This window comes from Theropithecus gelada, chromosome 1 (genome assembly GCF_003255815.1).
Source record: "Theropithecus gelada isolate Dixy chromosome 1, Tgel_1.0, whole genome shotgun sequence".
Classification (NCBI taxonomy): Eukaryota; Metazoa; Chordata; class Mammalia; order Primates; family Cercopithecidae; genus Theropithecus; species Theropithecus gelada.
In genome coordinates, this window is record NC_037668.1 from 184,257,770 (window position 1) to 184,285,453 (window position 27,684).

A 27,684-nucleotide genomic window follows, 5' to 3' on the forward strand; every position below is an offset into this window, starting at 1 on the left:
GGCCGGGCGCGGTGGCTCATGCCTGTAGTCCCAGCACTCTGGGAGGCCGAGGTGGGCAGATCATGAGGTCAGGAGATCGAGACCATCCTGGCGAACACTGTGAAACCCCGTCTCTACTAAAAATACAAAAAATTAGCTGGGCGTGGTGGTGGGTGCCTGTAGTCCCAGCTACTCGGGAGGCTGAGGCAGGAGAATGGCGTGAACCCAGGAGGCAGAGCTTGCAGTGAGCCGAGATGGTGCCACTGTACTCTGGCCTGGGCAACAGAGCAAGACTCCGTCTCAAAATATATATATATATATATATGTGTATATATATATATATATGTATATATATGCGCGATTTGGTGATTCCTGGTTTTGTAAGAACTGGGACTTTGTTAAATCCAATCACAAAAGCTCATTTACATTGAGTAGAAAGACTTGTGTTCTCTGGGTGCACACTAAATGCTGATGACAGAAATACAATGTTATGAGATACATATGCTATAGTAGATTAATTGGGGCTAAGGCTTATCACTCAGAAGGATGGGAAAATTCCTTCATTTGTGTTTTATTTTCACTCCTATTATAGAAAAAGTAAGGTCCCTTTCTGAATAAGGTCCCTTTTGTTTATTAAAGAAAACATGGTGTAGGGAAAACACTCTGGGGTCAGAAATAAGGAACTTAAATTCCAGGTCCACATTCTACTAGCCATGACTTTAGGCAACGTAGTTAACCTCAGTTAGTCTCCAGTTTCTTCATGTGTAAAGTGGTGATATTAATATATACCTCCAGGGTATAGTAGGCTGCTAGAGTGGGAATCAAGTGAGATCCTGCAAATAGTGTCTCTAGAAGTGTCAACCTCAGGGAAAGCAGTTACTACTGGTTCTCTTACACTCAGCCAGCATGGCACCCGTGAGGGAGGCTCTATCTTCCAGCAGCACACTAGATCCACAGGGAAGCGATAGCCAAGAATTAGAGAGGAGATTAGTCTTCTTTGCAACAGAACTACAACTAAGACCCAAGTATATTAAAAGACAAGTGAAACTCCCTTCTTCTATTGTTCATTCACAGTGATCGCCGTCTCTGACGCTGACCACAGTGCTAAGTATGCTTAGTCTGCTTTTCTCTTACTCCTGCTGAAAATCATTTTAAGATATTCAACCTCAGAAAAACGATCACTCAAGCTCAGAGTATTCGTTCTTAGGCCCTTCTGAGCAGTGAGTTTTGGGGTCTGCACAACAGCATGGGTGACAGATTGCAAGCAGCCATGCCAGGGATGTTTTGGTGCTACTCACAGGCCTGAAACGGGGTCCTGCTGGAGGTAAGGCAGGGCTTTGGCATTAGCGATGATCTCCTGAGGCAGAGATGAGGGCTCCATGCGTTGGAACATGGGGGCATTTTTCTGGGTAAAAAGAGGGAAGGAGAAGAAAAGAATTCCAATGACTACGGAGTTTGCTATGGGGAAAATACAATTTACATGGATAATACAGGCACATAATTTATCCCTTGTTTGACCATTTTAACCTTTGATCCACTGGGTTTCTAATTCCACATCACTACAAAGTTCTTGGGCCCTGCACCCATTACTGCTGCTTCTAAGTCCTTGCAGGGCACTATGCCCCAGGGATGCACAGGCCTATCCCCTCCTGCAACTCCTCGTGGCCCACCCACTTAGCATGCTGGCATTGACCTTCACCTGTTCCTCCAGCTGCTGCCTCTGCTTCTTCACCTTACTCTGCTTATAGTAGTCCATGATCATCATTGCTGCATAGATTTTGCCCACAGTCAGGTCAGAGGCTAAAAACACAAATGTGGCACGATGGTGAAGAGGGAGAAGATGATGGGATAGAGTGAGGAGCCTCTAAGCTTTGTTACCCACTCTCTGGAACAGGTCTGCGCTGTCAGTCACCCATTCATCCAGCATATATTGAGGGTCCCCATGGTCCCAGGATCTGAGGATGCAGAGTGCATAGGTCCCCTGATCTGTCCTCAGGGGGCTTGCATGCCCACCTAGTGATGGTGATGATACTGAGGATAAGCAGTACATGAGTAAGCATCACGCCTACCATTCTAAATCTCTATAGCTAAGTGACAACATCCTTTCTCCCATGAGGGTTTGCTGAGGAGTATTATGTGGAAGGAAGGAGCTATACACCCAGGAAGTCTCATCTATAACCACAGTGCCCTATCTTAAAGAACATGTTTTCAATTAATAAGCACAAAAGGGACTTAAGGATAAAAGGGCAAACTTCCCTTATCTCTTTGATCACTCTGGGTTCCCCCAAAAGACGTAGCCTTCATTTGCTGGGCCCACAGTGACAAGGATACCCAGGAGAAGACCCAAACCTTTGGGCATGGGCACAAGCAGATCCAGCATCTTCTGGGATAGGTGAGGCCAGATGGCTAGGGTCTCCTTTTGTAGCTCTGAGTCTAGCTGCTGCCTGTCTGCACCACCTAGAATAAGATAAATTACTAATAAATGGAATAGACCCGGAAATAACCAGGACTGAGGGAGAAGGTGGAGGTAGGAGCTGAATCAGCGGGGCACCTCATATTTTAAGAAGAAATCTTGGCACTTAGTGACAGTGGATCTTGCAATACCAGGTCTTTCTGCTGAGGAAGCAGAACACATTTTGGCTCCCGTTTTCAGTGACTCAGGGATATCCTGCCAAGAGATCCGAGACCCTCAGACTAAGAGCAACTTCCTCATTCATTCTAAAAGCCTCCCGGGTGCTCAGTGTATCAGAGGAGAGAATAAAAATAGCCGCAAATACGTTCCTCTGCCTTCTTATCCATACTGCAATCCTTCCAGCAACCCTAACTCCATAGTCTGAGTGATCTGATTTTAAAAAGGATTTAGACTGCACAAGAGCAGAAAGGCTAAAGGTCCACCTGGAGGTAGTAATAAACCTGTTCTCTCCTAAACCAATGATTAGAAATCAAGAGGAATAAAACACTACTGTGGCCTCTATGACAGCACCTTCTGCCACAGACGCCTCTCAAGACTTCAGAAAAATAAACCATATATGGAAAAAAAAGGACAAAATTAACCTTTGGTCAATAAATATTTCTAGAATACCTATTGTGAGCCAGACACTGAAGATCATTACTTTTAAAGCTGAAAGAAGCCCTGGAGATGATCAAACCATTCATTGTACCAGAAGAAAATGGTAAATATTAGTTGAGTCAGATACTTGATGTTCAGATGACTGCATTGTTGTATCCTTAGCTGGATAGATGACAGTTCAAATATTTCCATCCTGTGCCACCTGCATGAGTTGTTCCAGAATTCCTCCTTCCCACCTCCCTGCCTAAGCTTACCTTTGGCAATTTTAATGTCCAGAGCTGTCCGGATCAAAGCCATAAGTGTGGAGGTGAAGTGGACCGTCATGTCCTCAGCTACTGGCATGTTCATCAGGACCAACCTCTGTGTGAAAGAGAAAAAAGAAACAGCAGGCAAAAAAAAAAAAATTGAAAGACACCTTAGTGAGAAAGGAAGAAAAGGGCAGAGGTCAAATGCACAGACAAAAAAGAAGGGCAAGGATCCCCATCCCCTGCCCCAGTCCTTCTCTCCCTGCTTCTCATTGAAGGCTTATTTGCTGCTTTTTTTTTTTTTTTTTTTTTTGAGTTTGTTTTTTCTCCACTGAGGGAATGATGCCAAATTCCAAAGGGAAGGAGCTTCCCTAATCATTCTGTAGGGCTCCCCCGATGGAGTCCTAAGAATGTCTTTGATAGGGATGGGAAGTGATTTCTAAAAGAAGTGTCTCAAGGAAAGCAGCCAGCTCTGGGAGGTGGCTCCATTCCCTGTTCAGGGCTGCTCCATATTTCCACTTGTCCCATGAATAAAACTCACATGGAAATACAGTGAGAAATGAGATTTTGCTTTGCTTATCTAACTTGAAAGATGCATCCTGGTGCCCCCTTTTTGAGTCTTTAATAGATGAAATTTGCCAGCACATGATTGAACATGCATAAGTCCAACTTGTCTAAAGGATGAGGTGGAGCAGGGTGAACGAGGGGGAGAGTGCAAACAGGCTCTGGGGTAGGAGGATGGGGAGAGCGGAGAAGACAGAATGAGAGAAGGGTGGCCCAGGCAGGAGCAGAGTGGGCAGGCCTTGTTCCCCTCACCCAAAGAAAGGGATCACACTGAAATGGCCAAATCCACTTTCCAGAGAGTATCTTGCTTTTGGAGTTTTTTTACTTTTCCTCCAATCCCCGCTCCCCTTCTCCCACCAAGCTTCATCCCAGAAGTACAAATTCAAGCCCACATTCTACCACCTGGTACTTTTGGATGTGGCCATCGTGAGCAAAAAGGATGCCAGCCCCTAAGCTGTGCACGAGGAGCCATGTACTTGGGGGAATGAGGGTCCCTAATGGCCATGTTCCAGTGAGATGCTCTCTGGGGCCATACAACTTGAGGTAGCAGCAGGAGAATGTCCTCTGGCAGAACCACCAGCCTGGCAGAGAGGGAAGTACCTCTTCCCAAAGAAGGGTCTCTAACGTTCCATTGCAGCATCCTGCCTAAAGCTGATGCCACATGGTGTCTTAGAGTGGAAAGCCAGTTTCTTGTTTGGATTTGAGTTCCATCTCTCTCCCACTTCTTTAAACATCTAGAGGAGTGGAAACATTACTATGATGTGTTCCTAGGTAAATGAAAGAGCTCCAGAGTTCTGGGTCAGTCTAAATAGCAAAGGGGAACCGACAGTAACTATTACTAATGGGTGGCAAAACAACTCATGTCCGAAAGCTATGAGCACCCCAAGGGCAAATGACTCCCAGTGTGCAATAATCTCTAAGCAGCAAGCCATGGGGGAATCCACCCACAACTCCGGGGCCAGGCCCCATAACTATGTTATGCCAGTAAGTCAGATTTAATGCTGAATACAACTTGTGCCCATGATTCCCCTTCATTTTGAGTATTTCCAAGAGAATTGGGTAGCTGGGTTAGTGGCATAGAGCTGCATTCCTCAGTCTATCACAGGATGGAAGACAGGTTCCTCTTTTCTTCTTAGACCTAGAAGGAACCTGTGCCATTCTTCCTATGTCATGGGTGAAAACATTTGTTATGAGTTTTCCTCTCTCCTAAAACTTTCTTGTTTAAAGTAATTTTCTCCTAACAATTCCATGTATAAAGGAATTTCTGCGTGATTTCCTTAATTTATCTGATTGAAGATATTTCTTTGCATATGAGCACTGATAGCTGTTTTGCTGTAGGCTTCCTTCTTGCCCATATATGCCATCCCATAGGCCACCACTCTGCCTCCTCTAAAAGGAAACACATCACTTAACACTGCTTGTCAGGTAACTCACTCACAAGAAGCCACACAGTTGTAGAAACACAAAATACCACATAAAAAAACATGTTGAACAGTATTAAAAACCATTCCTTGTATTATCTCATGACTTCGTCCTGGGAACCTTCCTGACTCTTCAGTCTCATCGTGCCTTTCCTCCTTAGTTCCCTCCTCCGCCTCCCCAGCCTGGCTTCCTCCCCATGTTCTGGCCTCCCCACAGCTAGATCCCATTTCCTGTTGGTCTCTAGCCCAGAACAAAGAAGGGGTGGTCTACCTTATATGCCACTTTGGAGGGACATCTCTTGCCGAGGCCTAGCGGAGGTGACATGAGAGTCAGCATTTCATACATCTCAGTGTAATGGATGCGGCCACTGCTCATGGAGGGTGGTGAGTTGGGATGGGGAGGGTTAGCGGGGCAGGGAGGTGGCAGGGAAAGGAGAAGGAAGTGGGGTGAAGGATGCAGACAGGTAGGAGAGGAGAACAGGCATTCCCAGAGAGCAAAAACGAACAAAATACAGAAAACAGGAGAAGAAAAACAAAACAAAATGGACAAACGGGAAAAGAATAGGAAACCTGTTAATCAAGGCAAATCGTAGACATGACTCCATCCTGGTGCGGTTTATATCATGCCCCACACAGACCCAGGAACACTGGTGGCAACCTTCGGTCCCTATGACTCTCCATGGGAACAGTCACGGGGACTCATTTTCTCCTCGATTAGCATTCGCCTGACTTCCCTGTTCACTTCATCCCTCCTCAATACAGCACAGCTTATTTTCAATTCCCAGGGCTGTGTGTGAGTGGTATAAACCGGATAGACGGTGCTCCAGCCATGGGTTGGAGTTTCTGACCCCGGCTGGGGCGCTGGCCTGAAAGTCAGGCTATTCTCCACTGAACCCACAGGCAGAACGTCGTGTATCCCCCCTCTGTGGTGTGTGTGCAGCAGGAGGCGGCGTCTTGCACTGAAGGTGGTGGGCTGTGCTTGCTGCTCAAAGAGTTGGCCCCGTTGCTTCCACCTGGCTCTGTGGACAAGACTGCTCTTTATTCCCCAGCATGTGCCAGGTCGATGGCATGCTGGGGACAGAAGAAACAAAAACAGAAGGAGGAAGAGCATCTTGCATGCCATGCTACCCTCCCCAGCTCTCCCACATGCGGCTGCGGGTTTCACCAGGGTGGAGTTTAAAGAGTCTCAGCAGAGGCAGCTGTCCAGCCTCCTGAGTACGGAATCACTGTGTCACCATCCCAGGCCAGCTGTATCCCATTGTCCAGGCTGGCATCCTTCCTGAGCCTAGGTCATCTTCCAGCTGCCTGGGCAGTGCTATGCCCCAGGGAGCCCATGCTTCTCTCCACTTGCACCAGGAGAGGGTTCCTTACCTAGCAGGCTTGGCCTTACATAGGGGCTTAGTAGAGCCATTGGGATATAGAGAGTTCTCCGGGTATGGCAGAGTTGAGCAGGGAGGTTCTACTCACCCCTGAACAATATCCTTGGTCTGACAAAGAAGTGACTTGGAAATTATGACAGCCCTTTCAGATCCCTCACAGCAACCCATGGCAGGAACCTAAGGCATGGACTCTGCTCAGGAGTGCTTCATTCACTGTGATCTTCTCAGACTCTCTGAGCTATTACTACCTTCTTCCACACAGCACCAAATCCATGCCTCTTTTACCTACTCTCACCTCTTGCCCTAATTCTTTGTTTCTCACCCCTTCTGTCCTATAGCTTTCATAGTCATTCTGACCAGACCATCCAGGAGCTGGGAGGGGGGATCACTGGGATCATACTCCATACGTTACATATGGGATGATGACGCTATTTTGCTAAAACGAGGCTTCTCTGTCTCCAGTGAAAATAAGCCAGAATTATTTTGCTGGGTTAAAAACATTTCTGCATTCTATGGAGAAAGGAGAGGTCCCTCTGATTATACAGACTAAGGTGGACCTGTGTGTGTGTGTGTGTGGTGTGTATACATGTACATACACACACATACATGAGTGTGTGCATGTGAAGAAGAGAGTGATCACATTAGTCTTCATATGAAGTTCTTAACTCTTCTGCCTTTTCCCCAAAGTATGCCCTTCTGCTTATATAACAGTTGCTGGTTCTGGAAGGGTTTGGACCTCTTTAAACTCAAAGGAAAGCAACATGAAGGTTCCCTCATGTGGCACAGTGGTGGTGGAGCAGAGGACAGAGGGGAGGGGTTAGATGTTGCATCCCACGGCAGGTCATGGCTGGGGACTGGGAGGCAAACCTTGCAAGCCACCCTGTAGGGGCAGTTCTCTCCCAGGCCCAGAGGAGGCGAGATCACCCGCACTAATTTGTACATATCCTTATACGGGATCCTGCCGCTGTAAAGGAAGCACAGGTGGGTTAATAGGACACTCAGAGAAGGGTGGGAAATAAATGACAGCTTAGCCATGAAGAAGATGGCTGAAAGAGGTCAGAGCAGCTTCTTTCCTTGGGCCTGGCAAAGCCAGACCAGGAGAGACTGAAAATAGTAAGCACCAGAGAACCATTACCTTGCCAAACTGTACTGCTGCAATTTTCTAAGGAAATCAGTGCCCATTCAATGCCAAAGGGAACTGCCTAATGATCAAGAGCACCCCATGATACCTATCTGGCCCACACCTGGCCAGATGCAGACACAGCCCTGGCTCTAGCTAGGCTTCTAGGAACAAAGCCTGCCAATTCACAAATGACTCAGACTGCTGTCCAGAGCAGATGCCAGGCTGCCTTGAAGTGGACTGCGAACTGTTTGCTTTTCACAGACGCTGATTACAGTCAGTTACTCAGACCCGCTTGTCAGGGGCAGTGGAAAGTCAGCGGCTTTCTGCAGTCTGGAAAAGACAAATTTCCCATTAGGCTAATTAGCGAGGAGCACAGCTGGCATGAGGGAAATCACAAAGGGCTTTGCTTCTCTTTGTGACAGATTTTTCTGCGTTCAGCTTGGGCAAGTCTTCTCTACTCGGTAGGAGCCTGCTGAGGTCTGTGTTCAGAGAGCAGCCAGGGAGGAAGCCATGAACACTCTCCCCCCCAGCCCTCTTCCTGCCACTCAGCCAACAGGAGCTTGGCTGGAGTCAGCCAGAATTCTAGCTATCTTACCAACCTTTTCCCCAGGAGCCCACTAGAGAGTACTAGCTTCCTATAGAAGGGATAGAATTAATGATTGATTAATTTTCAGTGGCTACAGCATCTTCTCTGTCAGGGTCCAGAAAAAGAAGCAACACCCAGGAATTTGCAGGTCTGTATACACCCTGGTACAGACCAGGGTTTCCGCTGGAAATTATCAACACAGCCATCTCCACCTCTGTGCATTCAGTCCTTGCTGGCAGCCATATGGAGACTACTGCTTCAGCCCAGCTTTACTCTTTCTAGGCTTTTTGAAATTTGAGGGTTGATTCCTCCTCCTTTTCCGGATAGCAGCTCATCAGTACCTCCAAGTCTCCCAACTCTTGAGGTAATTTAGCCAGTTGTCCTTTCATTTTGCCTTAGTGAGATCGGGAAGTAGATGAGTTGGAAGTGGCTATAGACTGACATTTTTTGCAACTGGTATCAGTCCTCCTTTTGAAGACATAGGCTCACATTACTTTTGTTAGTCTTCCTCACCCACCTTATAAAGAAAGCCAACCAAACTCTAACTAGAATGAGTTACACTGTGAATTTCAAAGCACACAGAAGAAATTCTTTGTCTTTCTGCTCTTTCCCAGTCCACATGTCTGAGTCTCATGTTTCATCCTCATGGAATCATTTCTTCCCAGCAACTAGAATGAGTAGGGAGAAGCATGCTTTATACACATGGCATTTGGATCCCAAGAGAAGTGAAACCACAAGAAGCTGGGGTTTCTGGAAGCCAAGGATACCTGAGTGAGCCCAGATGAACAAGGGACTTTTTTCTCACAGTTGGTTTCTCCTCTCGGGTGAGTGAAGAGGTCCCTTCTTAGGCTCCCAATCCCATAGATATCCATGGTTACAGAGGCCGATTTTCTAGACATTCCAAGTAGCATTCCCGTGTGGTTATTGTTGATTATAATAACAGTTACACACATGATTTAATATCATCCTCACAACCACTCTGCAAGTTATGTAGGTATCACGATCGCCATTTTACAGATAAAGAAGCCCAGAGTGGTTATGTGACTGGTCCAAGGCCATGGAGCTGAAGACACGCAGGCCTGGCTGCCTTCTCCTCTAACACACTGCCCATCGCTTTCTAAGATCTATTTACTAGAAAGTAAGACCAGAAAGAAAAAGCTGTTGCTCAGCCATTGTAATAGGAATGGATTTAGATAACTCTGTACCCTAAGTCATTAATAATTAATGAAGGAAAGAATTCTGATTCACCCTTCCAGTCGCTAAAACAGTGACCCAAGTTCAACAGCCTCACCAGAGGATAGATTTTTGGGAAAAGTCTCTGATCATGAAGGGGGTTCCAGGTGGAAGCAACTTGGTCCATGCCTGTGAAGGATAACATTTCTTGTAGTATTTTTCAGAGGGGGACCAGAATGGATAGAAGATTGGTGAGTTAAGACCCAAAAGCTAAAATGACCTGGAACAGGACAGTTCCTTTGGAGTGAGCATTCACAGAACTCTCACCTTGTCCTCAGCCATGAGGGCCAAAAAAAGGGCAGTATTTTCTGCCTTTATACTCTAAAGCAGGGATTAGCAAACGTTTTTGGCAGTAAATTTTTTGACAGTAAACTATAGGTTGATGCAAAAATGGCTTGCAATTACTTTTGTTCCAACCTAATATTTCTATAGTAAATACTTTCAAATTTGAGGACCATACCATCTCTGTCACAATCACTCATCTCTTCCTTGTAGTATGTAAGCAGCCAGAGACAATACATAAATGAATGGTTGAGCTGTCTTCCAATAAAACTTTATTTGCAAAAACAGACAATGGGCTGAATTTTGCCCATGGGATGTAGTTTGCCAATCCCTGCTCTAGAGCCTAGAAGGCATGCTATCACTTCAGAACTACTCAACAGCAAGAGAGACAGTAAAGAGGTTATCTTCACCAATTCCTACCATTTAATTTAGTTCCATGTAATAAAAATCCACAAATGTTTAAGGGAACAGTTGGAAGAACAACTTATTTGGTTTTTTTAAAAAGAATAATTTCAGAGTTATATCCAACTGTATCTGCTGAGAGGAGTGAGAAAGAAAATGCTCATAGGCACTGATCATGGTGGCCAGATGTCCAGCTGGCCAAAAACCCTTGTCAAACCCCCTGGTAACTCAAAGGAGTCCACTAAACCATTGGCAGAAAAAGATTATGGGAAACTTCTCTTGGGATTGAACCCAAATAATCTGAGGTGAGGCCTGGGTGATAAGACCAGCCCAGGAAAGGAAAACGCTGTCACAGAAGGAAAGAGAGGGGAAAGGAGGATTCAGAAGTCTTTGGTGACTGGCTTGATACCAGAGCCTCTTCCATGGGCCACATTCAAGAGGAATCTCCTTTCCTTCTGCAACAGGCAGGCATTTGGGTGGCTCCAATTCTGACCTCTTCCCTGGGAACTCCAGAGACCTTTGCTCTGGGCCCTGCTGGGATGGCTGAGGGGCCTACGCACCATGCTGCTCGGTCATATTCTGCCCAGACGCGGACAAACTCGTCCAAGTGGTGAGGCCCCAGGATGGAGGAGTCCCGAGTCAGGTACTCAAAGTTGTCCATGATGACGGCCACGAACAGGTTGAGCATCTGAAGGGCAAGGGGAAGAACAGGGGTTAGGGGAAACCTAAAGCAGAGCTCAGGAAGCAGGAAAACAGGCTTCAGGGCAAAGAAAAGAATTCAAAAGTTTGTAGGGCTGAAGTTCCTAGCTCAAGCACCACTGATCTTGCTGAATGTAACACGTTTTCATTATTTGTACCACACTTTCATTGTGTGAGCATTCTTACTTTACATTTCTATGCCACTTCATATTTGTAGAGTACCCCACAGTCACTTTTATTATCTGTTCCATTTATTTGTTACTGTGGCAGGAGAGGGAACACCAGCAGCCATCACATTCTTGAGGGCTAGAGGAAGTCAAGGCCAGATGGCAACCTTTCCTCCCTAGCCTCCCCCTTCATTCTTGATCCATAAAAGCAGCCCAAAGAACAACTAGTAGGATGTTTTAGAGCTGATGGCATGGTCTACTGTTGTGATGACTTTAAGCTGTTCTTGGCTCTTAAGCAGTTTGTATGTCCCTACTCTTCCACGTATTTGTTTAGCCAGCCTTTACTGTGCACCTACTATGTTCCAAACAGAGATTCAGGTGCCAGAGATATGAGATAACAAAGTTCTTGTCCAGAGGTATATTCCCATGCCTAGCACAGGGATTACAGCACAGCAGGGCTTCACTAGATGTGGTTACTTGAATGCTCTTCAAGACTTATTTGGTATTGAGTAGAGACTGTGATGTAATGGAAACATACAAATGTGACAAATTTTAAGAGCCATGAAAGAAGCATATGCAGGTTCCGGTGGGGACAAAAAGGAGTGTGAAGGCAACTTCTCCTGGCTGAAGAAAAAATGTATAAAAGAGTTGATGCTTGAGTACCGTTCACCAGATAGACATGGGCATGGAGGAGGGTGTTTTAGCAAAGGAGCCAGCACAGAGGTGTGTAGGGACAGGGAATAGTCAGGCATCTGCAAGGAGGGCAGAGCAGCTGGATCCAAGTGCCGGATCACAGAAGCATCTCATACACTGAGCTAAAGAGTGTAGACCAGGATCAGTGAACTGGTCAGATGGCAAATATTTTAGGCTCTGCAGGCTGTGCGGTCTCTGCTGTAACTATTCAGTTTTTCTGTTGTAGCACCAGATAGATCATCTGTATACAAATGAACATAGCTGTGTTCTGGTAAAGCTTTGTTTATGGACACTGAAATTTGAATTCCATGTAATTCTATGTCATGAAACATCATTCATCTTTTGTTTTCTTTCCTCAACCATTTAAGAATGTAGAAGCCATTATTTCACTGGCCACACAAAAACAGGTGGTAAACCTGATTTGTCCCAAAGGCTATAGTTTGCCAACCACTGATCTAGACTGTTCTGTAAGCAACAGGATCTACTAAAGAGGTTTAGAGAGGAGAGAGATAAAGGGACATTTGCATTCAGAAAGAACTCTTGGTAGCAGCATGTAGGGTGAGTGGGAAACCAAGGAAAGATGTTGCAGTACTCCTGAATCTACCAGGGGCAGGACGACAGCAAGGACCAGAGCAGAGTTAACAAAGGTGGAATCCACTGATGGTCAACAGCAGTTTCCTTGTTTCCTGGCTGCCCTGCTCACCCATTCACTGTATTTCTGGCCCAGGTTCTTGGCTGTTCCCAGTTAGTGAGATTCAATGGGATACCCTCCGGTGACCCAGGCCTCAACTAGTCATTAAATCCCATTTCCCTGGGCACTGTGGTTGGTGATCCCATCAAAACCAATAAAATGGTATTGAACCTTCAGGGCAAAATAATTCTTCCTGTTGCTCTTAAATGTGTGAAAATGTGAGGTCTAGAGCTGCCACTACAGCCATCTTGGGATGTTGATATTTGTACTCACAAGGTTGGAGCAAGGTGGAGGCAAGATCTGTAAACGGAGAGAAACTGGACCTGGTGATATCATCTGAGCCCCATATTAAGCCTGCTCTGCCCCAGGACTCCTCATTTACAGGAGCCTGTAAAATCCCACTTTACTGAATCTGGATTTAGCTGGGCTTTCTGTCTCTTGTAAGTGAAAGGGTCCTGCCTGATAGATAACAACTGGTAGGAGAACTGGAGTCTCTGTTGTGGACCCCCAGGTCAAGGTGGCCAGGTGCACAGAGGTGCCAGATATGCACACAGGGTGTACAGGATAAGGAGACAGTGTGGAGGAAGGACATGGTTAGAGTCTCTCTACAATACACAGACTGCTGGTCACACCTAACAGCCAGACTCGACTCTTCCTTTCTCCTGCTGCCTAGAGTAGAGTAGAGATGGATGGCTGGAGGTCTAGGTGTCTCCTCTTCCTTGAGGATGAGGGACACACCACAGAGGTGATGGAGCAGAAAGCAGGAGTAGGTCTGGGGCCCCAACACCCCTGTGGAGCACCATAACCAGACTGCCTGCCTTCCTCCAGACTTCACTGATATGGAAGGGAAATAGCATCCCTCCTGGTTAAGCTGCTGTTATCTGGAGATTTCTGTCTCATGCAGGTGAACCTAATCCCAACACAGGCCTGTCTTTCTGCCTCTAAGGTTGGAGCCACAGTGAATTTGTTCAACCACTGCCTGGGTTATAAAGGGTTTTCCATGTATCCAGACATTTCTTCTGTACTCTTTTCAGGGTACCTAGTATTAATGTCAACAAAAACTATTAGCATTGTTACTGCTTTTCATTTGTACAGTCATTAAGAGTGTAACGTGTGCAGTCACACCTATTACTTGTTTTTACGCTTGCTCCAACTCTTTTAGAGGCAGGTTTAATTACCATCACCCCTCAAGGACAGAATTGCTTTGGATTCACATTTGTATTCTTAGCTTCCAGCATAAGGCCTGGGGCACATCGTGGGGGCATCAGTAAATCTCTGTAGAGTGGCTGGTTTGAGTTGAGAAGCTGTGTGACTTGTCCAAGGTCACAAAGGCAGTCTCATATAGATCTGAAAGCAGATCATCTCATACCGAATATAGCCTCATTAAAAATAACAGTAATGTAAATTATGCAGCACCCTCTGTCTCAAAATTCCAAAAGTACCTTTATGGTCTCTAATTAATTTCCAGTTTTATCTTTGGTTTCTTTCAAATATTTATTATGAAACACTTAAACCATGTGAGATAAAAGTAAGACGTCCACATGTGCTTCTATCTGCTCCATTTCACCCTAGCAGTGAGCACCGATTCCTGGAAGCTGAGAGCCAGTTTGACCCCTTGACTACTGGTGACTGAGGGATGGGCCTTGCTGAGAGTGAACCTCACAATGGCCGCTCAATAAAAATGTACTGAAGATGTGAATAAACGGAAAACTTCCATCAATAGCATTCTTCTAAATTTCAGAGTTTTTTTTCTTTATACATTATACTTCTATATTTGTAAATAAGATACTGTTGTGTATTCTTTTCTTTTTATTGAAAAACCTTTCACATACATAAGAAGGAAGTATATTAAAACACATGGATCAGTTCATTGTGTATAAAACGCTATTATTAAGTCATTTTTTTCTCCCATTTTATAGATGCTATAAAAGGGCTATTAAAGGGCCAAGGCTAGCAGAGGAACAAAGCCAAGACTACTGCGTGGGCTGCCCACATCTCCCGTTAGCTCACTCCCTGCCACACTGACCTACAGGCAACACTTAATGGTCTTTCTGTAGCCCACCCCCTCACTGGAGACCTGGACATGTGGGAAGTTTCAGTCCCCTTGGGATCACTTGCAAGGTAGCAATCCCTGGACATAAGACAATTAATTCACTGTTTGATGCATGGTCGTGAAATTGACCACTTTTCAGTGGTGTCACTGTTTTAGTTTTAGGTTTTTGTATAGCCAGTGGCATTAGCAGTGAAGTTGAGCTGAGGAATTTCAGAGTGACCAGAAACACTAAACTGACCCCTTTATTATTCTATTTATCACTGCTTGTCCGATACACAGGGTAGAAGTTTCTGGAAGTGGGTGTGCTGAGTCATGCTTTCTCCAAAAGAGACTTAAGAGGCACCTAGGGTTTCTCACCACTTTATAGGTGGGTGTGCTCCACATATACTACTCAATATTTACTAACACCCAAAGCAATCAAGCAATCATATTCTTTATCATCTATCAGCTGGTCAACTACCAAATGGAATAACATTACAAGTCAAGAGAGAACCACATTTATTCCATTATCATCATTCTACTCTTATCAATGCTATAGCCTTGCATTTTCAGGTACCTTTTCTCAAGCAGTTCAAACATCTCCCAAAGAGAATATATCCATAGACCTACTTATAAGATAAAATACCTGAGATATGACAAAGGATTTACTCTGAGTGTTCATAGATTTGATATGAAGCTCAGTGCACTGAAATATGCTCACCTTCCCTTTTCACAAAAATATTTCCCTAGAAGCAACAAAGACTTTTCTTAATCATTGAAAATCACCCATCCAGGAGTCTGACAGGCACGCTAATCTCCAAGAGTTCTCCAGAGGACGATCTAGTTCTTAACCTGGGCCTGGGTGTGAGTGTGTGCATGGTGGGGGTGTGGAGAGAGGGGGATAGAAGGGGAGGGAAGTACAAACATACACTGAAGTAAACATCTCCTGTCTGTGTATCAGAGGGTTGGGGTAGGATGGGATGGGCCATATCGCAAGGCAAGAGCACAATGTTGCTCACCAAGAAGGAGCAGAAGAAGATGAAGGAGACAAAGTACACGTAGGCCAGATCGGTGCCGCAGCGCTCGTTCTCGTTCTGCCCTGAGGGTGCGGTGGTGTCAGGCTCACAGCCCTTCTCCCCGAGGCATGACAACATAATCTCCTGCCAGGCCTCACCTGTGGCACTCCTGAGCCCAAGAGACATTTTGGTTAGCAGGAACAGGTCTGCAGATCCTATTACATCCTTGTTCCTCTTTCCCAATTCCCCCATCCTTGCTCTTGCCTGGGCCCAACAGGCTCCCTTTTTACCCAGTTCTCCCCTTCTAGTGGTTTCCATGCAGAGATAAAGAGTCCCATTGAGGTCTGTTTTGGGTTCTGCTACCACATCCACTGCCTTTCCATCTTTTGTGGGGTCTCTGCTACTAGTTGTGGGATTCTCTAAGACCCCACATACACCTGGCTATCCAAGGTTTTGGCCCTTAAGTGGAATTTGGTCTGCAAACACCGTCCTGATATTCCCCCCTCCCAAACCCTTGCAGGCCATGTTGAAGTTAAAATTTGCAAATTAACTGCTGAGCCAAAGACATTGATGAAATTTTCTCCCACCCAAGTATTTAGCAGACCCAACTCTGCTTAGCTTCCAAGATCAGACAAGATCAGGCACATTCATGGTGGTATGGCTGTAGACAAGACGAAACTTTCTAATGTTATGGGGCAGTTTGGCAAAGACATTGCCCATTCCCCCTTCTACTGACAGGAGCAAAGGAAGTGGAATAAAGATACAATGGGAAATGGGACGAAGAGGTAGACTGATTCTGTCTCCCCCCATCAGGAGAACTCCAGCTACAACAGTTATGCATCCAGGTACCTGAAGAGTAGCATTAGGGACCCAAAGAAACTCCGGAAGTTGTTGTGCCGGTTGATGTGACTCTCCTCATCTAATTTTATGTTTCCAAATACCTTGAGGAGAGAAACAACAGAAAAACAATGAGCATTACCAAGCTGTGTGATGTGTCCAGCACATGGGGATTGGCAAAGCCACGTACATGGCTCTTCCTGAAGACCTGCCCCTGAAGCAGACAACTCAGACCCAGAGAGCTGCGGGACACTGTGCTCTTGGGCTGATATGCGAGAATAATTATCCTCCACTGCTCTAGTGTAGCAAAGGGGACCCGTGCAGCAAGGTCCCAGCGTAACGTAGAATGCAGGCTCTTTCGAAGTCATTCTGCCTGTACATAGTTCCTCCCACACTTAATCTGGTCTTTTATTTCCATGGTACCTGTCACCATGGTACTCAAGCAGTCTGTCAAAGACATTATCTCACAGCAGGAGTGCATGGAAGGAGTTACCCCTCTCTTCCTGCCTCAGGTAGTCATGATGGGAGCATTTGAATTTGCAAGAAGACATCATTTATGGCTTGGGGAGATGCTATCCTGGAATTTACAAGCAGATCAGATAAGAGAGTGGCATCTCTATCTTCCTTAGATATGTTTCTATCCATTGAGTCACATCTTAGAAGGTCTGTTTGTCATTAATGTAGAATCCATGAGAATGAACACGCATATATCCATGTGCATATAACTACGTATGTCCATATGTATCATCCAACAGACCCAAATTCCATCCAAAAGGAAACATTTATGCAGGATCTAAAATGAAGTCCAGGCCAATAGGATGGGGAAAGTCAGGCCACCTGGACACTTTGAAAATGAAAACAAAAAATGGCTTTGGGCAGATTCTGAGTGACAGAGTGAGATTTGCTGATCTGCTGCTGGCTACTGAGCTTAGAATGTGATCACTGTGAACACTCAGAGATCTTTATCCACAGAGACTGAGTAGTGATGAACTCCCAGACACAGGGCTGCCTGGAGCCAAGGTCAACCCCTCCACTCTTCAGATGAAAAGGAGGCTTTCACACATGTACTCTTCTTCCCCAATCACATTTCGGGTATCAGAATCTATTCTCACAAGTCAATGTTGGGACAATCGAGGACTTACTGGGTTACTTTTCCAGTCATCTGAGACAATTTTCAGCCTGCATTGAACATGCTTCTGTTTATCCAATGTGTACTAAATGGAACACATTTTCCCCCTCACAGTTTTTAGAATGTGCAATTGAGGAACAATCTCTGCCCCCAGCTATTTTGCTCAAGTAACTCCCACTGACACCTGCTCTGGGAATTTGTTCTCAATGCTGTTTTTCAAAACCCAAATACTACTTATCTCTCAGGGAGAATGGAGGTGGCAAGTGAGGCAGCAGCAGAGAAGAATGGAAAGAGGAGAAGCTAGAGGGCCCCAAGGAGACAAATAGTAGCATGTAAAAAATCCCACCCAAGCAATCAAATCTAATTAACTCTGGATACCCCCAGGAGGGCACTGACATTTATCCTTGCCCTGTTCACATTTCCTGCCCTCTTCTTTCTTTTCACCCTCTTGGTTCGGAATTCACGATTTATCCTTGATTCATCAGACATACAACTTACAGTGTCTTTTTTTCCCTATGACACTCCTGGAAGTATCATGAGTTGAATTCATTATTATTTTCTCAAACACCTCTATCCAATCACAAACTAACTGGAGGGCACACTGTGATTTTGCACAAAGTATGTGTGTAATAGTCCAGTAAACCAAAGCTCTTTTGAATCTAAGATAATTTAAGTCAAGCTGGGCATGGTGGCTCACACCTGTAATCCCAGCAATTTGAGGGGCTGAGGTGAGAGGACTGCTTGAGCCCAGGAGTTCAAGACAAGCCTGGGCAACACAGTGAGACCTCGTCTTTACAAAAACACACACACAAAAACAAAACAAACAAAACAAAACAAAATTTAAGTCAAAAACATGTATTTATTGTGAAGGTGGTCTTAAATTTTTTTGTACTTTTTTTTTTTCACTTTTCACTTAGTCCTTGTCACTAACTTAAACCTCCATCAATAGGGTATGGAAAAGAAAGAAGGGATGCTGAGGCCCCATAGAAAAATCTCACGAGAGTATAGATTTAAATTAATTTCACTTGGGATTACAGAACTTTAGAACTAGAAGATACTTGTGAAGGTCTTTAACCAACGCCTCCACTGTACTGGTGAGGGAGTTAAGGTGAAGAGAGATACTATGACTTTAACAAGTTCACACAGTTGGTCGGTGAAGGAGCTAAGGCTGACAATCCCACTTCCTAACACCATGTAGCCACAGGGCTCTTTCTCATTCCCAGCCAGTTACTCCTCCTTTCTAACTTCTGATTCTTCTGCAAAGGTCCCTTTTTCCAAGGTGCTTTTGAAAGTTTGGAATAATAATGGTTTTTCTCAGATATACCTTGTTTCTATTAATATTTTTACAAAAGCCTGTCCCTGCCCTTGTGTTTATTTGTATAGATCCCTCAGTTTTTTTGTGACTATATTAGAAACAGTCTCTCTAGCAACAAGCTCAGGTATCTGCTTTGTGCTTGGGGCTGTATTTCTGTCACAGACCAGGATGGGGATGGCCAGCTCAAAGCAAGTCATAGCAGAAATGTCATTCATGTCTCTGTGGAATGGACATAGTGCTCTTATCTTTTGGAAAGAAATCTGAGGGGAATAAGATGTTAGACTGCACAGTTATTGTGAAGACTACCGTTTCATAACGGAACAACTTCTACCTCCAACTAGAGGGTAAAAATAAATACTTGTGATCTTACAACTCACCTCTTTCACTTACTGTCTGAGAACTTAAGCGTGTTATAAGTTACTTAACTACACTAAACATTAGTGGAGACAATGAAACCTACCTATAAACGTTTTCATGTTACTCAAAAACATTAGTCATATGTCTTGCCTGGGGATGCTCGCTCTGTCTTCCTTTCACTCCCTCCCTTTCTCCCCCTTCACTCTCTTTCTCTCTATGCATACATTTAGTACAGTGTCTTGTACACCAAGGAATTTAAATAATGGTAAATAGCATTATCGCCATTATCAGAATCAACAGTATTCATACCAGATCAGTACTGGAGATGGTATTATTCTAGTTTATTTTGTTTGAAGATGAAAAGGGGTAAGAACTATTTTGAGCATAGGCAAAAAGAACTTAATGATAACCAGACAAGAAGAATTATAAATGTTTGAGGTGATGGATAACGCAATTACCCTGATTTGATCATTACACATTATATACAAGCATCAAAATATCACATGTACCCCAAAAATATCTACAATTATATATCAAAAAAATAAATTTTGAAAAAATAATTTAAATCAAGCTTTCATTTGGCTCTTCAAGAATATTTTAATTCCAGAGTGAAATATACTGGAGTTAGACAGGACTTCATGGGCGTTACCAAGCCAATCTGAAACTTCAGCAGGAATTCTATTTCCAACACTGCCAACATGATCATTAAATTCCTACTGAAATATCCTCAGTGAAGGAGAACTCACGACTTCTCAACCAAGTCTCACACATTTTGACACTTGACATTCTATTGTATTTTTAGAGAACAAATTTCTCCAGTAATAGAGTTAAAGAATGAAACCAAGAAGTACAGGCAAGAGAGAAGAGCGAAAGGAAGAGACATTTCAGAAAGGCTCTGGAAAAGGCTGCAGACGCAGCAAGGCTGGGACACTCCAGCAGCAGCTCCAGGTGGCAACACAGTTGGGAAGGCAGCCGGCAGGCCCAAGGCAGCCAGACTGCCTGACTGCAGGAGGCTGTCACATAGCTGAAGTTCTTTGCTGGGATCTAGTCACAATATCTCCAGTTAGTCTTCTGGAGACAAGCAGAAAGCCTGTGTCTCCAACCAGATAGGTTCATGGATGTGCTGCTGGTTATTTACAGTAGGAGTTCACCCACCATGAACAACCATCATCTTTGAAAGGTCCTTTGGCTTCTTCTGCTTAGCAGGCCTCTGGCTACCTGCATAAACACCTGGGGTGGGAAAACAAGGGAACTGTCCAGCAAGTTGCATGGCCTTATTAGCTGTAATGTGGCCCTTGAGTCTCCCTAGGAATGAGCGGGCTGCCAGGAACTCCATGAGTTGTTCACAGTGATGTGTCTTAGGGAGCCAGTCAAGACTGTGTAAGTATAAGACTCTACAAGACAGCCATGACTATATGTGGTGATTTGGTGTCACCATATACAGGAAGAACTAACATCTGACCTTCTTTTAGGCCAAGTCAAAATACCAGATATCCTGAGAAATAGATTGACATGAGCTCCGACTTCTTAGTCTCCTGGGGGATCTTTCTGGCTAAGAACAAAAGTGTCATCTTTGCTTTAGTTCCATTGCTGTCACCACAGAAGCCTAGCTGCTTATGAATTAGCACCATGATCTGACAACCTGAGATGAAGCCCTTGTACCAGACTACTCTGAATACTTAGGCAAGCTAAATGGGGGAGCCGCTGCACATGTGAAATTCCCAAGGTAATATTGTGACAAGACCTCACGGGAGCACCCTTAGGCAAGAAGGGGTTCAAAGCATCTTCAGGTCTTGCATGCTTAGGCTGCTAAGCCAGAGATTATCTGGGTAACAGCTGTCCCCCACCGGGCCCTTGTTTTACCAGCTCACCTGCATCCCAATGATGGCATAAATGAAGAAAAGCATGGCAATTAAAAGGCAGACGTAAGGGAGGGCCTGGAAGGAAAGCAGAGATAAGACATTAATCAAAGAAAGGCAGCACCCAGGCTTAACAACCTGCAGTCACTGGCAGTACAGGATCTTGCCTGGAGGCTAATGCAAACAGAGACTGGGACTCTCTATTCCCTGAGGTTGTTCTGTTTTGAGGTGCAATATTTTCTCAGGCATCCTTGTCCTCTGACAAATAGGTAAACAGTTGGCCAAAGGGAGGCTTAAAATTTACTTCTATCAGGAAGATTTACTTACCCATAAGTATAGCCCATATCTAGAAGGAAAGCTGGGAAAACTTCTTGGACTTGGGGTTCATCCCACTTGCTATGCAGAAAATTAATAACCTAGCAATTGTGATGTAAATTAAATACGAAGCACCTAGCTTTGGCTTCCAAATCCCTGTATTACCCCCTCCCACTCCCATACCCAAAGTGGCACCCATAGTGAAGACTCTGGAATCAAAGTGAAATGACTGGGGACTCACTTGTTTTTAAGTTCCCAGAAGGCTCTTTCATTTTCTGATGAAATGTCATTTCCCAGTGTTTAAGCCTCCTGACGTTTTATTATGTTTCATGCAAAAGCCTGGTAAGTTAGCCACCAAAAAACTCTGCCATGAAGCCATGTAGCACAAAATTCCATACTGTGCATGCTTACTGCCACTTTGGGATAACATTCCAGGTTTAGAGGTGAGGGTCAAGGCAAGGAGATGTGAGGCAGGGAACTGGCCTTGGTGCTGGAGGAGGATGCAGACATAGGACAGTTTGGATTTGGGGCCAGAGTGGGATACTCTAATTCTGTGTTGATCTCAGTGCTGCCAGAGAAGTCCCTCTTCTTTACCATCCACTAGCTCCCTGGCAGACAGTGCTATGAGGAGTCTCCACCCTGTGTTGATTGTGCACACCATGAATCCCAGGAGATCAATTGAGGCTTTCAGACTACATGAACAGGACAGAGCTTTTCAACAGCACTAACAAAATGAAGAGCCCTATGAGACTATTTACAACTTGAATAGAGGCTAAAATTAAAATGCGACTGAAAGCGGGTGGGAGAATTCCCTCTCCGAGGAAGTGTTGATTCCTAGGCTCTGTGATGGGGGTTGGCTGCACTTTGACGGGCAATGTGGACCTCCTCTACAGAAAGCCAGAAGGAAGGAGACAGGGTTTCTTGTGCCTGCAGTGCTGCTGCCTTTCATCTTCACCTTCTACCCTTATTCTACGGTCTCCACTCTAGTCCCTAGTTTATCTCTCCCTACTCCCAACTTAGGGAGTAAAGCAAAGATTCATTCCGTTTTCCTTTCTTGTCATGTTTATACATTCTAACACAAAATAAGGAAAAAGGGGTAAGAACTGTAGAATAGGGGTCAGATGTAGAAAACTGGATGCTGTTTAGGGGAGGGTGGGGGAGGTATAGGCAATGTCGATGCTGTTTATATCGTGTGGCTCTCTGCTTTCTATTTGCAGAGGCAGCCTTTGCTAATCTGACTTTTAAAAATCAAACTTCTATACTGTGTCCCAGAACTGTTCTGAAAAGGAAACATCTATCTATAACACAGTGTCACCTGGAGGCAAATTCACCTGTCTTCTCTGTTCTCTGTAGTATTTGCTGGAATAAGCCAACCATTTGGCCATCAAGAAAATTTTGACAATATTATCTTTGCTCTCAATAGTATATGGTTTCTCAGAGACTTGGTAATTGTGAAAATATGACAGGATGACAAATATTTCTTAAGAGACTAACAACTGAAGTTTGTTGGGCAATACTCTAAAAAAAAGTTTTTAAAAGCATCTTGTGTTTCCAATTCTAAATCCAAAATCACCTGAGACCCAGAAAATTCTTGCTAAGGTTTTAGATTTCTCTCCATATCTAGTTTTAGAAAAATAGTTTTCATTGAGGTGAGGCCTCCGTGGGGTCATTATGCCAAACAATTGTTCTGGATATGATAAAAATGTCAAGGTCGCTCCTAGGAGCCAGAGCATCCTTCAAATTGATCTCATATCTCAAAATCCCAGGTCCTCGGTGAGGAAGTAAATCAGTAATGATGGATGTGGGGAGAAATCCTTTTCCAAGTGATGAGAAACCACGAGTTCACTGGCTTGCCTTCTTTGGCTTAATTTTTTTTTTTTTTTGAGACGGAGTCTCGCTCTGTCGCCCAGGCTGGAGTGCAGTGGCCGGATCTCAGCTCACTGCAAGCTCCGCCTCCCGGATTTACGCCATTCTCCTGCCTCAGCCTCCCAAGTAGCTGGGACTACAGGCACCTGCCACCTCACCTGGCTAGTTTTTTGTATTTTTTTTTTTTAGTAGAGATGGGGTTTCACCTTGTTAGCCAGGATGGTCTCGATCTCCTGACCTCATGATCTGCCCATCTTGGCCTCCCAATCTTTAGCTTAATTTTTAATTAAACTGTATAAATAATTAAAATAAAGTCAATTTGGTGAATTCATGATTTCTCATCTTTGAATCACTTGATTCCATCCAGTTTATTTTTAAACACATTCACTGGAAAACTCGTTTTAGTAAGAACAGGCATTTGAACAACATTTAGGCCCCCACCCCCCAAAGCTTGAAAACAACTAATTTATAGTACTTGCTAGAGCCCAAAGATATTTAAGTATGTTTAGGAAACTTTTACTGAAAGTTTGGGTCTCAGCTGTCAATTTTTTACTTTTATTTATTATATATACACCACTGTACAGCTCCACTAGACTGTTCAAAGGAAACACAGCGTATTAACCTGCCCAGATGTCCCTATTTATTTGTAGGACACAGAGGTGACCATTAGTATACCCTGTGTTCAGTGCCTCAGGAAATAAATGCTGATGAAGACAAAGGTGGGGCTAAATATGAATCATCTCTCTATGAAACACAACTCAGTGAGTCCTTTGAAAAACTTTCATGTGAAATAAAAACACCCAAAGTCCCTGAAAATGCAGAGGACATCTGACTACAGACAACTGGCTCTTTACATGGATGGGGTTACTCAGGACTGTCTGGAATCTCTAGGGACAAAGCACATCTTATAAAATGTGTCTCCTGCCTCAGCAGACAGAGAGGATGCCTGAGTCACAAAGTCAAGGTGTTTTTCTAAAATGAGATTCTATCCAGTAGACACAAGCTGATTCCAGTCAAGCCAAGCTGTGCTGTAACTAAGAATTGCAGTATTTACTGACTGCTTCTAACAAACACCCGTTCTACTAGCTTCAGCTTCCCAGAGGTGAAGGGACTCGGGTAATGACGCCAGTGTTGCCTGGCTGTGCTGTCTGATATGACAACCCTCAGAGAGGATTTGCTGGTACCACTTACCTTAAAGGACTGCACAAAGGTCCACAGCAAAATGCGTATGGTATAGCCCTGACGCAGAAGCTTTATGAGGCGGGCAGCTCGGAAGAGCTTCAGAAAGCTCATATTGAAGCCACTGGTGTTCACCAGCTGGTGGACCAAAAGGAAACATATAATTAGGAACATTATGGTCATTTAGAAAAATCTAAGCACTAGTATTTGTGTATTTATCCCTCATTCCGATAAATGGGACACAGTCTCTGTCTTTGTTAACCCCAATTCCAGCTGATGGGCTGGCCAGTGAGGCCCATCTCCTAAGCCTTCCCATGCCTGCTCTCTATCCCCAGGTAGGAGGGTAAAGGATGTACCTGAGAAGGGTACCCTGCTCACAAAACCAGCCTCCCTAGTCTTCTACTGAGTGGTCTGAAGTCTGCACTTAGATGCCAAAAAGAGCAGATCTGGGAACCCCTCTAGCACACATTGGCCCTCTGATATTCAAAGACAGTTACCATGAGCTCTCCAAGTTGTCTTTAGAAATAACAAGTTTATGGAAAAAATACAGGTCTATGAACTTTGAGGGCAAAGATACTGTGAACGCTACGCATACTAGCTCTCTTCTGACACCGTCTATTCCACCTACCCCATTAGAGGTCTGCTGCCTGAGTCATGCAGATCAACAAAGCCTTCCCGGAGATCCAGTGCCACTCCCAAGTTTGCATTCCCTGGCTAATGCCGAGCAGTGAGGGAGTAAATTCCCAACACTTAGAGGGGTACACATTTTCTCTGGTGGGTTAAAAATGGACTGAATGTACAGAGGAGTCTTAAAAATGCTACTCCAGGACCAAGCTTACAGACGTGGATCTTATAGGCGATTCACCTTGCTGTCTGTCAGGATAATTTCTGTTATACTGCCAATCACGGTGATGAAGTCAAAGATATTCCAGGTGTCTCGGAAATAGTTCTGCCAAATGAATTCAGTCATAGGAACATCAGAAAAAGGAAAGAAAAAAAGAGGAGAAAAGACATCTTTCATTATATAACTTTGTTTGTCACTTGGAAATAAAACTTGTCAATTCATGCATAAGTTCACTCTTACTTTGGCTTCGGTTTCCCATTTCTAACCAGAGATGCCATTTCTCCTTTACTAATCTGGGAATTTCTCATTCGGAAAGCAGTTCCATCACTATTTGAAGACTTTATTTTTGAAACTGTCACCAAAAGCTCATATGTAAAAAAAAAGGTTTTTTCAATTTTCATTTTTAACAAATATTTATGTATTTTGAAACCTTTATGGAGGCATGATTGACAAATAAAAAGCTATCCATATTTAGGTATATATCTTGATTGGTTTGGGGAAACGTCTATACCTGTGAAACCATCGCCATGGTCATACAGCTATAGCTTTTAAATTATCTCTATTGCATCAAGTGCCCTAGAAAATACAGTCTGACTTTCAACTATCAACAAAAGTCACACAAGTGGTAAGTGATTAAAGGTTACAGATGTGCCAAAAATCTCCTTCTAACTCCATTGAGCCTTTTCAAACCAACTACTGATTGGTAATAGGATGAACAGACTTCATGTTTCCCCTTTTTCTCTGCTGTTATACCTTTTGAGGAGATGTAACTAAGTACAAGGAAGCAGTAATAAAATGAGTGAGCTGAAGGAGATATAAAAGGCCTGGAAAATCCACCAATCAGATAACACTCCATTTAACAGGAGAGGGTGGACTATGCATCCATCTCCTAGGCTCAGATGAACACAGACCTTAGACTGTGTTCCTTTAAAAACAAACAAACAAAAAGGATACTTGAATCTCAAAAACAATTCACTTGCTTGCCCCTGGGACATATAAGGGCAGTCTGTAACACAGAAAACAGAGATTAAAATCAACAGAATGCAGAAATTCAGAGGAGACAGAGAAAGTACAAGGAGAAGAAAATTTCAAACACCTGTAATTGATATCCTCAGCAAGATCACAGGACAATGGATTATTTTATCCTATCCTTGGCATGAAAAACAAGAGACTGTCAGAGCACTGCAGAAGTATACTCCATCCCAGCCTCACAACTAGCATCATCGAATTCCTACGACACAAGCCAGACACTAGGCCAGGCCTTTGGCATTCTTTCAACTCATTTATTCCTCTCATGGATCCTAGAGGCAGGGAGTGACAAATACCCCATGTTCATAGAATCCTGAATGGAAAAGTTGGCAAGAGGGGGGAAAAATACCCAATAAAGAGAGAAAAGGAGTGTGGAGAGAGAGAGAAGTTATATTTAAGGAACATCCACTCAGAAGGCTATGAATATCACTTAATTGGATACATACAACAAAGTAGCTAAGGCCATAAGGTAGCTACTGTTATCCTCATTTTATGTACCAGAAAATGAGGCTGAGAGAGGCCTTATTCCAAAGCCACATGTACTTATGGGGCATGTGGAGAGACTGAAGCACAGAGTTTCATAAATTCACTTTCCATTAGAATATTTAGTCTATCAGTGGTGGAGCTAAATTAAGTAGCTGAATTCCTCAATTCTCAGGGCTCTCCTATTGTCCCACCTGGGGTGAACTTCCTAATTCTTGGTTTTAATTCTTTCTAAATATTGGTACATGGATCTAAGTCTCAGAGGACCAGAAGCTCTGGATTCCAGTTAACAATGCTTTACAATACAGAATAGCATGCTGTGGTATAGAGTAGCACACTGTGGTGTATGGTATAGAATAGTACAGTGTAGTGTAGACTAGTAGATTATTGTGAGCTTTGAAGTTAGAAAGAACAGGGTCTGAATCCTAGCCCTACCTCTTACTAATCTTGGCCAAAGTATTCAACCTTTCTGAGCTCCAGCTGATCCATAAAAAGGCAAAAATAAGAATGCTTATCTAATATATTGTTATGGAGAGAAAAACAATATGTAAAGCATTTGGTACTTGATAACCAACCAATTTTTGTTACATCTTACCCTCTTTTTCTTTTTCCTTTCCTTTTTTTTCCCATTTTGCCTTGCAATTCTATTGCCTGTCATTATGTAATCTTTAGGAAGCTATACAATTTTTCTGAACTTCAATTTCCTCATTTAAAATAACAACAATAATGGCAATTATGATAGTGACATCTGCCATGCCTATTTCAGAGTCACTGAGAAGATCTAATGAAATAGTATATATTACGATATTCTGAAGGCTTAGAGTGCCTTAACAATGTAAGGACTTATCAGAATTAGTGGTACCTTTTATAGAGTGAAAATCCCTCTAGA

General features: G+C 43.9%; 1 protein-coding gene across 3 annotated transcripts in view; it reads right to left on the reverse strand.

Moving 5' to 3' along the window:
- Nucleotides 1–27,684, reverse strand: part of CACNA1E (calcium voltage-gated channel subunit alpha1 E) — a 402,433-nt gene that overhangs the window by 19,728 nt on the left and 355,021 nt on the right. For all 3 annotated transcript variants that reach the window (XM_025385803.1, XM_025385786.1, XM_025385794.1), the window contains 11 exons: nt 25,305–25,388; nt 24,452–24,577; nt 21,092–21,157; nt 16,432–16,523; nt 15,586–15,751; nt 10,845–10,972; nt 5,551–5,647; nt 3,304–3,409; nt 2,329–2,436; nt 1,679–1,779; nt 1,278–1,384 (listed from right to left, as the gene is read on the reverse strand). In XM_025385803.1, the coding sequence (XP_025241588.1) occupies nt 1,278–1,384; nt 1,679–1,779; nt 2,329–2,436; nt 3,304–3,409; nt 5,551–5,647; nt 10,845–10,972; nt 15,586–15,751; nt 16,432–16,523; nt 21,092–21,157; nt 24,452–24,577; nt 25,305–25,388 (1,181 nt within the window). The remainder of the gene's footprint in view (nt 1–1,277; nt 1,385–1,678; nt 1,780–2,328; nt 2,437–3,303; nt 3,410–5,550; nt 5,648–10,844; nt 10,973–15,585; nt 15,752–16,431; nt 16,524–21,091; nt 21,158–24,451; nt 24,578–25,304; nt 25,389–27,684) is intronic.